The sequence below is a fragment of the Saccoglossus kowalevskii genome, chromosome 16 (assembly GCF_978046115.1).
Source record: "Saccoglossus kowalevskii chromosome 16, keSacKowa6.1, whole genome shotgun sequence".
Lineage (NCBI taxonomy): Eukaryota > Metazoa > Hemichordata > Enteropneusta > Harrimaniidae > Saccoglossus > Saccoglossus kowalevskii.
The window spans coordinates 33,694,524-33,709,298 of record NC_140656.1 but is presented as its reverse complement, the minus strand read 5'-3'; the positions used below and the strand labels follow the sequence as shown (position 1 = coordinate 33,709,298).

General features: G+C 37.4%; 2 protein-coding genes across 2 annotated transcripts in view; one reads left to right on the top strand and one right to left on the bottom strand.

Annotated features, from left to right (window-relative positions):
* LOC144355163 (uncharacterized) overlaps positions 1-7,842 on the bottom strand; it is a 94,782-nt gene extending 86,940 nt beyond the window's left edge. The window contains exon 1 of the mRNA XM_085491399.1: positions 7,624-7,842. The gene's annotated coding sequence lies outside the window, so the exon portion shown is untranslated. The remainder of the gene's footprint in view (positions 1-7,623) is intronic.
* Positions 3,853-13,895, top strand: LOC100372825 (uncharacterized protein CXorf65 homolog). Its single transcript, XM_002736017.4, has 5 exons — positions 3,853-4,179; positions 4,828-4,914; positions 10,121-10,237; positions 12,104-12,178; positions 13,297-13,895. The coding sequence occupies exons 1-5, from the start codon at positions 4,152-4,154 to the stop codon at positions 13,452-13,454; spliced, it is 465 nt and encodes a 154-aa protein (XP_002736063.1). The 5' UTR covers positions 3,853-4,151; the 3' UTR covers positions 13,455-13,895.
* The last annotated feature ends 880 nt before the right edge of the window (positions 13,896-14,775 follow it).

Here is a 14,775-nt window from a genome sequence, read left to right as displayed (position 1 = left end):
CTGTGTTGTCTATGTACATGTATGCGGTTCGCGACGACAGAATAAAAGGTGCAGTTGTTTCTAATACTCTTTTTACAGTGAAATACAATACATAAAATAGATTTTTTTTTTTTAAATATTTTTTGTGCCAGGCGACAGTTCCGGACATTCAGTGTCACTGTTGTTTCTCCTGACTTTTTTTTTTGTATGTGCAAATTGCAAGTTCTAGTGAAGACACATAGTGCATTTTGCCACAGAAGTCATATTCATGTTTGGGACTACATGACAGGGCTGTGTGGCCATCTCTCTGTCAAATGGCAAATTATAATGCACCTGCGGACCTTAACCAAGGTTCCCCCAAAGTCGCATTCGTTAGTGAATGAATCTCGGCCAGTGGAATTGGCCTTCGCATTGAGTCTGTGGTACACTCACCCAGGGTAGGGGTCGACCATTTTGATGTTCAGCCTAAGGTAGGATTTGAACTCGGGTCTACCGATCATGAGTCTGATGCGACAACCACTATGCTACCGAATACCGAATAGATTTTAGTTGATAGACACCCATTTTGCAAGTATGTCCTCTCATGCATAGGAATGAAAATATTTTTTTTCATGCATAGAATATGGCCGACGATTTATTAGACAAACAACTTCACGTCTAAATGAAAACAGTAAGTTTCACTTTTGTGGAACATTATTCACTTATTGGTTTCGCCACGGTTACTAGGTTATAGGTTCTAATAACCATGGTTTCACAGGGTATTGTACTCCCCGACAGAATGTTAATTTTTCAAACGTTTGGTGTAACTATGGTATTTTTCGAGAACACGATCTTAGCGACAATGGATGTCGGCCATGTTGTCAGCAATACCCCCATATTGTTGGGATTGGGTGAAAACTTGGTATATCGTCACATACGGGTACTTTATTTATTTTGAATTACTATTATTTCAAATATCTTGGTTTAAAGCCATCGAAATGCTATATTGCTTTAGCATTGTGTTCTATGGAACCGCTATACACAGCCATATTGCTTACTAATTCCAAGTACCTATAGCTCCATGAGTGTACATAATAACTCAATCATGATGAATATTGCTATGTGTTTTATGACTAAATTTCTCAAAACATTATGTGTATACTTCTATATATTGAGACAGATATGCACTGTACATGTACCGACAACACCCCAACACTTTTCTATCAATTAACTTTTCGTAGTGTTTACGGATTTTTTTTATTATCCGTTGTCCAATTCTGCTCCAAAACACAACAATAGTCGCCCGATTGTGCATGTGTGTTTAACCATCAAAATCTCAGTATAAATACTGCCATTTTTATATAAAGCAATTACGGGTTGTAAACCACTACCGCGAAGGCGTAATACACCCAAAGTGAAATCATGTGGACTAGCAGATATGCATGTCTGCAAACGAACATAAATGAAATTAAATCACGCAATGAAGACGATATCATACACCATTCTGTCAAATTGTAACATAACAAACAATCACATTTCAAGACACTGCAAATGAACGCTATAGATCTATATTAAGATATGAACAGAGCCAAATTTTATTTGGCTGAAACAACGATCGTGGTCGCGGTGATTGCGGTATGTTTTCAATGTTTCCATGGTTCACGAACAACTCAATGTCCAACAAAATCGATTAAGATGACACTGATTTGGAATGTCAAGTGGTCTTGTCCTGACCTTGTACTAATTCATGTTTCGTATATTGATTTATAATTCATCAGCCGAGTGTATTTTTCCTTAATGAGTAAGCAACAGCGGCACCGTCTATCTATGTGACCTAAGTTTCATATACTTAGAGGCCAAATACAAGAACGTCACTATAAACTGTGGCATATGCCACAATAGAATGTTGAAGCGTATAACACTGTATTATGTTTACCCAGGCAGCCTTCACGCTTTGTAAAGTGTTACTGAGAAACAAGACAAGATTCCACGGTTGATATGTACATTATTATACGGGCATCACGCTTATATTAGTCTCAACACACTGATATATTGTATACTTGTATTTTGTTTATATTTACTTATATTATACACTATGTTTCCCGAAATGCATTTCGTTGCAAGTTACCAAATGACGTTTGATTGGCAATGTAAATATCGCTATCGTGGTTTCGATTTGAACGGTGTTGCCTCGATGTAAACGGTGTTGTCATGGTGTTGCCTCGATGTGAACGGTGTTATCTGGATGTGAACGGTGTTGTCTGGATGTGAACGGTGTTGTGAACGGTGTTGTCTCGATGTGAACGGTGTTGCCTCGATGTAAACAGTGTTGTCATGGTGTTGCCTCGATGTGAACGGTGTTGTCTGGATGTGAGCGGTGTTGTCTGGATGTGAACGGTGTTGTCTCGATGTGAACGGTGTTTTCTTGATGTGAACGGTGTTGCCTCGATGTAAACGGTGTTGTCAGGGTGTTGCCTCGATGTGAACGGTGTTGTCTGGATGTGAACGGTGTTGCCTTGATGTGAACGGTGTTGTCTCGATGTGAACGGTGTTGTTTCGATGTGAACGGTGTTGCCATGGTGTTGTTTCGATGTGAACGGTTTTGTCTCGATGTAAACGGTGTTGTCTCGATGTGAACGGTGTTGTTTCGATGTGAACGGTGTTGTCTCGATGTGAACGGTGTTGCCTCGATGTAAACGGTGTTGTCATGGTGTTGCCTCGATGTGAACGGTTTTGTCTCGATGTAAACGGTGTTGTCTCGATGTGAACGGTGTTGTCTCGATGTGAACGGTGTTGTCTCGATGTGAACGGTGTTGTCTCGATGTGAACGGTGTTGCCTCGATGTGAACGGTGTTGTATCGGTACTATTTTTCAATTTGTCTTTGTTTTTATTTCTCCAGTAAGATTATTAATTGATGTCTGTATGATTCTAACCCTGCTCCACCTTCGCATAAGCAGATATCCACCCTTTAGACAGCATATTTTCTGTTTTCATCACACACACACACACACACACACACACACACACACACACACACACACACACACACACACACACACACACACACACACACACACACACACACACACACACACACACACACACACACACACACACACACACACGGAAGTAGCTATATATCTGTATTTTTGTCCTCGCAACATATAGCAATCCAAGTACACACACACACACACACACACACACACACACACACACACACACACACACACACACACACACACACACATATATATATATATATATATAATATATAAACGGGGAATATATGGCGAATTAATGATGAAATAATGAGTCTACAGGGGTCAAATATTTTAAAAGTAAACGAAAGGTCACCTGAAGCACTGCTAGCCTTAGTAGTGCTAGTAATAGTATATATTAAAAACCTGAGTGTACATAAATGTAATTCAATATTTTACTGGGTTCCAGTGATCCCCTTAAATACTCGTCACGTCCCGTGGTATATTCGCATCGACGTCATGGTGTTTCACTGTCAAATTTAATTGGAGAAACTGCCATATAACTTAATTCATAGTTGTCAACACATGAGAGCAATATACGGCATATCAAATATGAAGGTTTATATATGTCATAAAATTATTAATCAAAGACCAAATAGAAGAAGTGGGCAGTGTACCAGGTTTAGACCAATCAGCGTCGCTGTATTATAACAAACATCGCATATGTAATATATTTATTATAATCTCGCTGCATTTCAATTTTTTGACAGTTCTTCTTGATATCGTTAATTTTACAGATACTTATTCGTCTTGATACACTAACCCAGTACTGTGGTGCACATACAGCATCACTTCGTTAACGATGATTGGCTAGCTAGTATATGATACCCAACGGGAGTCAGATCGACAAATGAATACCATTAGCACAATAGCGGAGGGGATTACAACAGTGACAAAGCCAGCGTTCAGTGGGCATGCAAATATGCTCACATCTGACACGTCCCTTACCACTCTCCAGTTTATATTTTACAGTGATTTACATACGACACAGATACTCGCATCGCAGCATAGATACCGGAGATTGTACAATACCTCCATTATTCAAGCCCGCGGCAAAAAAGAGACGGTCACCCTAGTGTGTTCCAGCAACTCGACACCAGCGAATGGCTCAGATGTTATAAAGGGGAACCGGCAGTGTTTGACCGATTTACAGAATGACGTTTATAACAGTTAAATACGGAGGTAAGTAGTTAACTCTGGGAAAGGGTTCCGGTTATCTATGGTAACACCATAATGTTACGTCCCGATACGATGGCACCTGTCAGGCGGTCCATCGTGATGTGGTTGACTGGAGCCTCCAAGTCACTGAGCTGTGTCCTCTTCTGAGCAGCGCGCAAACAATGCAGTCCGTATAAGTAACATATGCATATGGTTCGCTGTTTTATGAAATTGGTTTTCACTTCCACGTCGATAACTCTCGAAACAATATAATGTAGAATAGTCAGAGAGTCTTTAATAATATAGCATCACCAACAACGTCTGTTTACACAACATGTTCAAGTGTCAGTTTACGCAGCTCTTTACTAAAGGCCGACTGTTTAACCCCCCATAACGCGAGGCGTGACTGAATTCGACCGACCCCCCGTAGCCCGTGTTCCCCCTGCATTGCATTCACATTGTTACTCAGCTCGTGTAATGTACACTGTTTGTATATAGATTCGATTGTTAATTCGGCAATGAGATATGATGGCCAACTTATAACTCAGACCACTAGTTCATTCAGTGGTCTCAACTTATACTAACAAGGGTGGCTTCTTGAAATCAACAAGTGCTTTGAGTTCATCTGATTATTATACTCATTTGTATTGTGTGTTTTTAATTGTATTTCAGATAATCAGCAAAGAATTTTCAATCCCATGTGCTCCAGTATGATTTTACTAGAATGCATAAGGAAAAACTGTCAATGCGAAAAAGGGGGTGAGTTTTATCACTACACGCGCTTGAATATTTTCTGTCACGTTCATATTGCATTCACTACACCATAATAGTAAACAAGTGTTCCAGTGAATTGGCAGTATGGAAGCTTGTGTGAGTTATTGGCTTGGAGGCTATGTTATGAGGTGTGTGAGTCAATAATGAGGCCACCGTAACAATACCGGCCACTTATGGGCGCGTTTGTAAGACAATAATCGATAAAATCTCACGAGGAGTCAGGAACCTGTAGTAGAAGTAAAACAGAGACATAACACAGAATAAACGGCATAGTTAAATACCACGTTAAGCAAAGTAAACATTCACTTCACGGGTCGAGAACTGAACCGACGCTCGCGCACGCCACCAAATCGCCGCGGCCGTCCACACAGTACGCCTTCAGTTCGGCTACAAAGGGATGCTTTATAACCGAATACCCACATTGATCGACACCACACTGTAGACATATACCTGACTGTGCAGATGATGATGACGTCATAGCACACTCTTCTATATAAATTGCCTATTTTTTCTATGGTGGAGATAAGATTTTTATAGTGAAAAATTCCTGCGTGTTATTTGATGTGAGTTTACCTTGTTGCTATCAATCTAGCCAACAGTGTGTTCACCTTGTTGTCACGAACCTGCAGCAATACATACTCACTCAAGTGAAACACCGGAATATCTGTGCTTAGTATCGTTTCTACGATTGAAATCCGCTTTTGGGTAGAATTGGACTTATTTGTCAAATTGTGCACACAATACGACAAGTAATCGTGTCTCAAGGCCACTATTGTTGGTCTTATACCACATTTGTTTCAAATTGACCTTTTGGCTTTCTTCTATTATGTATATAGTTTTGTTGGATAATTTACTGTGGTACTTTGTAAAGTCGACGTTTTAATCGACCGCCCTCTGACACGTAACCAACTCTTCACTTGTTCACGGGAACATAAACATTCAACAATTGACTGACACACCCTTTTAGGAATTAGTTTTCCTAAATCGAGAACATCCTTTAGACGGCATATTTTTGTTGTCGAACGACGTCAACGTTCACCACCACCTGTTGCCACCGTTTGAATGAATACCCACAGTACTGGGGTGACTACTAAATGGACTCTGATCATTATATGGCTTTAATTTTAGATGAAATTTAGAAACAGGAATTAGATAATGAGTTTACCGAGGCATGTACAAGATATATACAATCAGAGTGGTTCTGATTTCATGTAACAATGATTGACTGAGGCAAGATTTGCCATGCCGGCGAATCATAGACCGCATCCTGTACGCCGCGGCGAATCATAGACCGCACCCTGTACACCGCGTTGCCATTGAATTGTCGAAGACTAGCGTTCAATCGGATTTTCATTATATTTGATGGTGACAGTACGCTTAATAAATTGACGTAATTTATATCAACACCCCCCACAAACCACATAATAATAATTATCATTATTGAAACCGTATGGGATCTTGGTGTGGAATCAATAAAGTTACAAATACAAACAAAAACAGCACTATCCGATAGACAAAAACAAAATGACAATATCAAAATGGCATAAACAGGAAAAATCCATATATCGAGACTTAATTTGTGACGTCACATAGCAAACATGTCAACGGACTAATACCTACACAATAAGGTTTAACTACTCTCAATACAGTGACCAGTAACTGTATGATAACACGTAACACATGTGGGTGACTTAATTTGAGAATACTAGATACACGTCAGACTGTCTAATACATTCATTAATGTGGCAATTGTTTATAGACACGCCAAACAACACCGTGACTAACGCGAACGATGCCGGTGTATTTTTGATATCAAGTTTTCTAAAAGTAATACACGCGACGTTACATATACTCATATTGCAGTGAATTGCCGTCACATTGAGCTTGATAGAAAGGCACAATCCATAAAAATAAACTGAGAACGTACAGATCATTAAAACCAGATTTTTCACTAGAGAAATTCTTGCAAATACTATCAATGACCAAACCGAGGACAAGTGCCCATAGCTTACAGATTGAAATGATAGGGAGGTACGATCATGTGCCAATCTCTGATAGAAAATGTTCAGTTTCCGAAATTAGATAAATTGAAAATGAGCAACACTTCTTGCTGTCATGTCAGTTATACGCTACAGAAAGAGAAAAAGCACAACATTATCCATGAAAACAAAAACAATGAACAGTTATTAATTAATATTTTAAACAAGAAATGTCACAGTGACAACGTTATAAATAATGTGGCGAAACACAAATTTCTAAACATATTTTTTCTGTGTTTAGAAATTTGAGCGTCTTGTTTGATTTTTCCCTGTTGTTAATGTTAGTTAGTTTATATGTTTTCATAATTTATTGCTTTAGTTTACTTTTCACCAGGACCTCAAATATAGGGTATGTTAGCAATAAAGATTCTATTCTATTCTAGAAATAATAATAGTTTGCAAAGTTCAAATATTAAATTGTGATTTTCAAATAAATATAGGAAATGACACAATTGTTGCATTTTATCATATACATGTACCTCGTATTGCCAGGCCTCGTAACGATATGGGAATTGCGCCCTCACATCAAAGCAAAAATTTCCCGTATCACGCCCGGCCCAGCGCGCCCAGCTATCATCAAACAAAACAAAACGCGCCTGAGCTTGTGAGGCGCATACAGATTAATAGTCATGGCAAAACATTTTTTTTCTTTTACCTGAACTTTTTCCCTAGATACCAGTTCATAAAATGTTTCACAAGTGGATGTTGTTTTTCCCGAAGTTCGTGATCGGCTGAATACTCGGACAATATGGCTGCCTTAGTTCGACCATGGATGTACGGTACTATTTGTTAGTGCGTCCATGGCTAGACTCAAACCATGGATGTAAAACTATTTTACCTTCATGCTCAAACACAGTTATTTAATGTCATCTAATGAGGTTTTTTCCAACATTTAGTGACGTTAACACAAACCAATGGGACGTGTTGTGACGTAAACACAAACCAATGGGACGTGTAGGGACGTAAATACAAACCAATGGGACGTGTGGTGACGTAAACACAAACCAATTGGACGTGTAGTGACGTAAACACAAACCAGTGGGACATGTAGTGACGTAAACACTAACCAATGGGACGTGTAGTGACGTAAACACAAACCAATGGGACGTGTAGTGACGTAAACACAAACCAGTGGGACATGTAGTGACGTAAACACTAACCAATGGGACGTGTAGTGACGTAAACACAAACCAATGGGACGTGTAGTGACGTAAACACAAACTAATGGGACGTGCAGTAACGTAAACACAAACAAGTGAGACATTTAGTGACGTAAACACAAACCAACACATATATAAATATAGGATATCTTGTTGTAGGGACGCGGTCTCTAATGGCAACCCCTATAGCGTGGAGCTAATAACGGGAGAAAGTTATTATCTTTATTTAGAACAACTTATAATATTGAACGCTAATCTCACGATTAAAATGTAATCCTGAGACTGAGAACACTGGGTACCGCTCATATCGACCATAGTTGTCGTTAAATTTAGTGAAAAGGGCCGCCATTCTATTAAATATGCCTTATTTGCACGCTTCATTTCATACATATCGGTATAAAAGTTGACTACACTCGTAGACCCTAGAGAAGACAATCTATGGAGATTTGTGAAGATTAAGGGTCGGGATCCCGGCGTCGTTAATGGTTCACTTGTGAACATTATAAGCATACTGTTTGACACTGGGTCTCAACGCACCCTATTAACCATTATTTAAGTTCCCACTCAAGGTTCAATCATTAATACTCAATTCGGAAGACAGACACCTATTATCTATCGATCTCTTTTCACCTACTAAAAGACGCATGTTTTTAAAAAAATGAATGCAGCATCTGTTGTGCCTGGGACTCAACAATCGACTGCAATCCAAGAGCAATCACAACTGCGTGGCGATGCTGGCTTCTTTCACGGCGGACCTTTTAATTAAATCATGGTTAATACCAATATGTTACACTAAGTACCATAGTAACATATTACGACACGCTAGTTGCCATGGTATGAGCCCATGACGCGCCGGTTACTATGGCATTAGACTGGAATTCGCTGGCAGACAATATAATAATACCATGGGCTGGGATGTTTTTTTTTTGAATAATTTATTGTCCTCTGCATTTACACCTGAATCAATTTAATAATAACAATCGTATAAAAACTTGAATTGCCAAAGGTGCATATTCTCCACTGTCGCACCACGCATGCGTCATACCGACCCAATTGTCACAATTCGCGACACTATAACATCACGTCATTAGTAAATGTCACTATAACGATATAAAATACTGACAGTAATGCAAATAATATTCACCTACGTCATATATTTCATGAGCGTCATTGTTTTGTATTATATGTGTTTTACATTAGTGAAATTCTTTCAGCGTAGTTCTTCAGTATGTACCAACATATCTACCTAATACGAGCACTATTAAATAAGAAGTACTGTGACGTCATCTGCATAAATAATAAATTATATATATTACCCGTTTGATGAGTTATTTATTCAAATTTATACATCTATATATTGCCACAACAGCGACTGACAGCAACTGAAAATGCCACTGAGTGGAACTGATAAGCGAGCAAAACACATAGATTCAATGAATACCGGGCAATAAACAAAACAATATTCAATGAAACATTTAGAAATACATTCCAATAGTTTTTTTTTACAAAATAAAGGGAATTAAGTTTTTTCAAGTGTCCCAAGTTACGCAGTACGAATATTTCGATGGTGCTAAAGACCGTACACTATCACGATTGATGTCGATTAAAATCGCCGGATATTACAACAAGACTCCCAACGAAAAGCAGATTTGTGTATACATGTTATACCTTTTAAATTATTTATTATCTATTTATTTTCAATGAGGTCACGCAATTACAATTTACTCAATAGTAAAACCGTTTTGGTCCCATGGCTGTACACAATTCTAAATGTGACATTCACCATAAATAAAAAACATATACATTTCCTATGTAGCGCCCTCTGGAGACGAAGATGACTGAAGGCAATGTGGTTCAAATCTACCAATGTATTTGTTTGTGTGGTCGTTTGTGATCTAGAATAGAGCAAATATTAGACTATATCGTTGCGTCCAGTAGGAAATGTGTACGGCTGCGTCTGTTAATTCTCTGTTTCTGTTTCTATGGTTACAGTGACACTAGATTTACTGGACGAAAATGGCCATGTTAAAAACCTACCCGAAAACTTACAGTCATATGCATCAGACTTTTTAGAAGGAAGGGGAACATATTGGCTAATTAAAGTCGAAAGTAAGATTACTTTAGCCTAATTAATTCTTAATAGTATGTGATTTGACTGTTACGTAATGTATGATTGGCACGTAATCTGTGAATGGTACGTAATCTGTGATTGGTACGTAATCTGTGAGTGGTACGTGATCTGTGATTGGTACGTAATCCTTGATTGATACGTGATCTGTGATTGGCACGTAATGTGTAATTGGTACGTAATCTGTGATTGGTACATAATCTGTGATTGGCAGGTAATCTGTGAGTGGTACGTGATCTGTGATTGGTACGTAATCTGTGATTGATACGTGATCTGTGATTGGTACGTGATCTGTGATTGGTACGTAATGTGTAATTGGTACGTAATCTGTGATTGGTACGTAATCTGTGATTGGTACATAATCTGTGATTGGTACATAATCTGTGATTTTCAGGTAATCTGTGATTGGTACGTGATCTGTGATTGGTGCGTAATGTGTAATTGGTACGTAATCTGTGATTGGTACGTAATCTGTGATTGGTACATAATCTGTGATTGGTACATAATCTGTGATTTTCAGGTAATCTGTGATTGGTACGTGATCTGTGATTGGTGCGTAATCTTTGGTTGGTACGCAATCTGTGAATGGTACGTAATCTGTGATTGGTGCGTAATCTGTGATTGGTACGTGATCTGTGATTGGTACGTAATGTGTGATTCGTACGTAATCTGTGATTGGTACGTAATCTGTGAGTGGTACGTGATCTGTGATTGGTACGTAATCTGTGATTGGTACGTAATGTGTAAATGGTACGTAATCTGTGATTGGTACATAATCTGTGATTGGTACATAATCTGTGATTGGCAGGTAATCTGTGATTGGTACGTGATCTGTGATTGGTGCGTAATCTGTGACTGGTACGTAATGTGTGATTGGTACGTAATCTGTGATTGGTACATAATCTGTGATTAGCAGGTAATCTGTGATTGGTACGTGATCTGTGATTGGTGCGTAATCTTTGGTTGGTACGTAATCTGTGATTGGTACATGATCTGTGATTGGCAGGTAATCTGTGAGTGGTACGTGATCTGTGATTGGTACGTAATCTGTGATTGATACGTGATCTGTGAATGGTACGTAATCTGTGATTGGTACGTAATCTGTGAGTGGTACGTGATCTGTGATTGGTACGTAATCCTTGATTGATACGTGATCTGTGATTGGTACGTGATCTGTGATTGGCACGTAATGTGTAATTGGTACGTAATCTGTGATTGGTACATAATCTGTGATTGGCAGGTAATCTGTGAGTGGTACGTGATCTGTGATTGGTACGTAATCTGTGATTGATATGTGATCTGTGATTGGTACGTGATCTGTGATTGGTACGTAATGTGTAATTGGTACGTAATCTGTGATTGGTACGTAATCTGTGATTGGTACATAATCTGTGATTAGTACATAATCTGTGATTGGCAGGTAATCTGTGATTGGTACGTGATCTGTGATTGGTGCGTAATCTTTAGTTGGTACGTAATTTGTGAATGTTACGTAATCTGTGGTTGGTACGTAATATGTGATTGTACGTAATATGTGATTGGTACGTAATCTGTGATTGGTACGTGATCTTCGATTCGTACGTAATCTGCGATTGGTAAGTAATCTGTGATTTGTACGTGATCTGTGATTTGTACGTAACCTGATTTGTACGGAATCTGTGGTTGGTACGTGATCTTCGATTCGTACGTAATCTGTGATTGGTACGTAATCTGTGATTGGTACGTGATCTGTGATTGGTACGTAATCTGATTGACACGTAATCTGTGAATGTTGAGGAATCAGTGATTAGTGGTTAATTTTGTAAAAATATAGTTTGATTGGCAATGTTCTACTGTTATTTTTTCAGAAGGTAACGAAGATACTCCAAACAAGTATACTTTACTTTTATCACAGCCAGAAAAACACTGCCCAGAGCTTCAACGTGAGTATATCTTGTGTTGCTTCAATCACACACCATAAACACACCTTGCAGTTATAACATACTGAGAAAACAATTCACGACGACCATCATATAATCATCTACCACATTACGTACAATCACATTGTAATCGGCTCTGAGGGGTGATGAATGTCCAGTTTCTCTTATTGTTTGTGTCATCTCTGAGTGTTTGGCTCGGCTAAAATGAATGAACTATGTACGCAGGAAAATCTAGTCATGTGTTTTTCTGACGTCATACGTGATGGATTGTTTAATGGTCAAACACAGGGTCATCTAACGGACATGCTAGCGATGTAAACACAAACATTGTCGTATAATATAGTTTTGTGACTAAGAGTCAACTCCAAGTTTAAATTTCTCGCAGAGTTCAACAGAAATAAACTCATGTACTATATTTATAATCCGAATCCTTTTTATCCAAATTGAATTCTATGATTTTCAATATATACATAAAAAACAAAAAAAAACATGTAAAATAAACACCCAAAACTATACTCAAAACACATTATAAACTGTTTACAATACTAGTTCTTGAAAATATTTTTTTTTACTGGAGTTTTAAAATATCCTGTATTGATTTTAATTCAACAGAAAATTTGTTCTAAAGGAAAAAAAAGTGTTCTTGTTCCAGACGGAAAAATATATCATGAAATAATTTTAAGCAACAGCTCTCGTAAACCAAGACATTTGGATGATAAATACAAAGATGCCATGTTATGCATGCATTATTACATCATTACTGATTTACCATTGGCATTTTATTATATTCCAATTTAGTAGGGACAAGGCTTGAGAAGATGACGTATATTGGATATTCACATTCCCATGATCCCAATCACCTAGTACATACTGATACGTTGTTGCCATGTGATCGTGTCCATAGCAACGTCACCGGCGAATAACAAAACAGAAAAGCTCACAATTTCCGGAATATGTTGAATACTCATTGATAAAAACAAATAAAATAGAAGGACATACAATTCACCACAAAAGCATACACCCAAATATGTCAACTGTATTGAAGCCTTGAAGAAAGTAGGCGAAGATAATAGAACTAGTAACGTTTTGTGACTTGTTTTCTTTTATTTTTTTAAAAACAGAACGCCTTGAACACCTATCAAAACCAGTGGTACGTAAGATGAGCAGGGCTTCAAAATGGACCGTCGTATCCAAAAAAGTCAAACCAAAGGGTGGGTCTGTGTCTACAAAGAGATCCAACAATCACAGTAACACTTCCCCAGCGCCAAGAAGAAAATAATCAGTTTTATATCTAAATAAATTGGCGATATCAGTCTCGTGAAGTCAATGTGACTTGCATAAACATTACAATACGGTTTCAAACTAGAACACCTGATATACAATATCACAGAATTCCTGTCGATACGATACGGGTTTGTGTGGACCACCTTCAAAAGAACTGAATACAGACTGAGATTCTAGAGTTGAGAAAAAATAAATCGTCATGTTTACAGTGAAATACATTGAGTAAAATCTGCAAGATCAAGAGTAACTTTGTATATAAATTAATTTATAAATAATGGTCACGTGTTTGGTTGGGTACGTCGTAAGCTATATATTTATACACCACATTAGATACGGCCTATTATATTATCACCAGAGGGCGCTGTTACAAATATCGGGTATTAATTGTTATGGGAATTTTAATACAAATAAATGAATAAAGAGTTTTTTAAATGGATATCCAGTTTATGTTTCTTAAAAGTAGTTTTTATGACATCTGTGTGTGTTATTAGAATTTTTTTAGTTTCACAATGTCTGTCCGCATGATTGGATCCACTGTTACCAAGCAAAATGTTTGCTGGATTTCAATGAAATTTGGCAAATATGGGCTCTGATAGAACGTACATACCAGAGTTAGATTTTGAATTAAATCAGTGAATATCGATTACATAATTTGTATAATAATTAATACATTTTAGCTAAGATTGTCTCACTGATGTCTTAAGAACCACTGCGATTTCAATGCAATTTGCTACTCTCAAATAATTAACAGATACAACAAATGTATGGGTGTATTTTGGTTGAAATCTATTGTACATCTTTTACAGAATTTGCATAGTACAAGTATTCAACCAATTTTATTCTGTACTGATATCACAAAAAACAAATCACAATAAAAAATAAGTTCTCTGGTATAATCAGCCAGAATTAGCCAGATTTGCCTTAATTATAATTAGATAATGTTAAATTTCATAAATTGTAAATGACATTTAGTACATGTGCCATTTGGGATGACCCACACATCTAATTATTTTTTTGTAAAAAGTCTGTGCATGTTAATTACCTAATTAGTATATTTGGATATACTCTAAGAACCATTTATTATGAAATTTTATATTAGATTACTAGGAGACAATAATTTCCATGTTATGCTAATTACAAATTTGCATATCAATTAGCCAATTTTTCATAGTATATACATCATTTTGATGAATATTTTAACATATTATGAACAAAAAAAATTATGCTTACTATTTGCATAATTGATTAACATTAAATTATCATTTGAATACTATATGCAAAGCTAGAATTAAACAATAATTACTGGATATACCGAA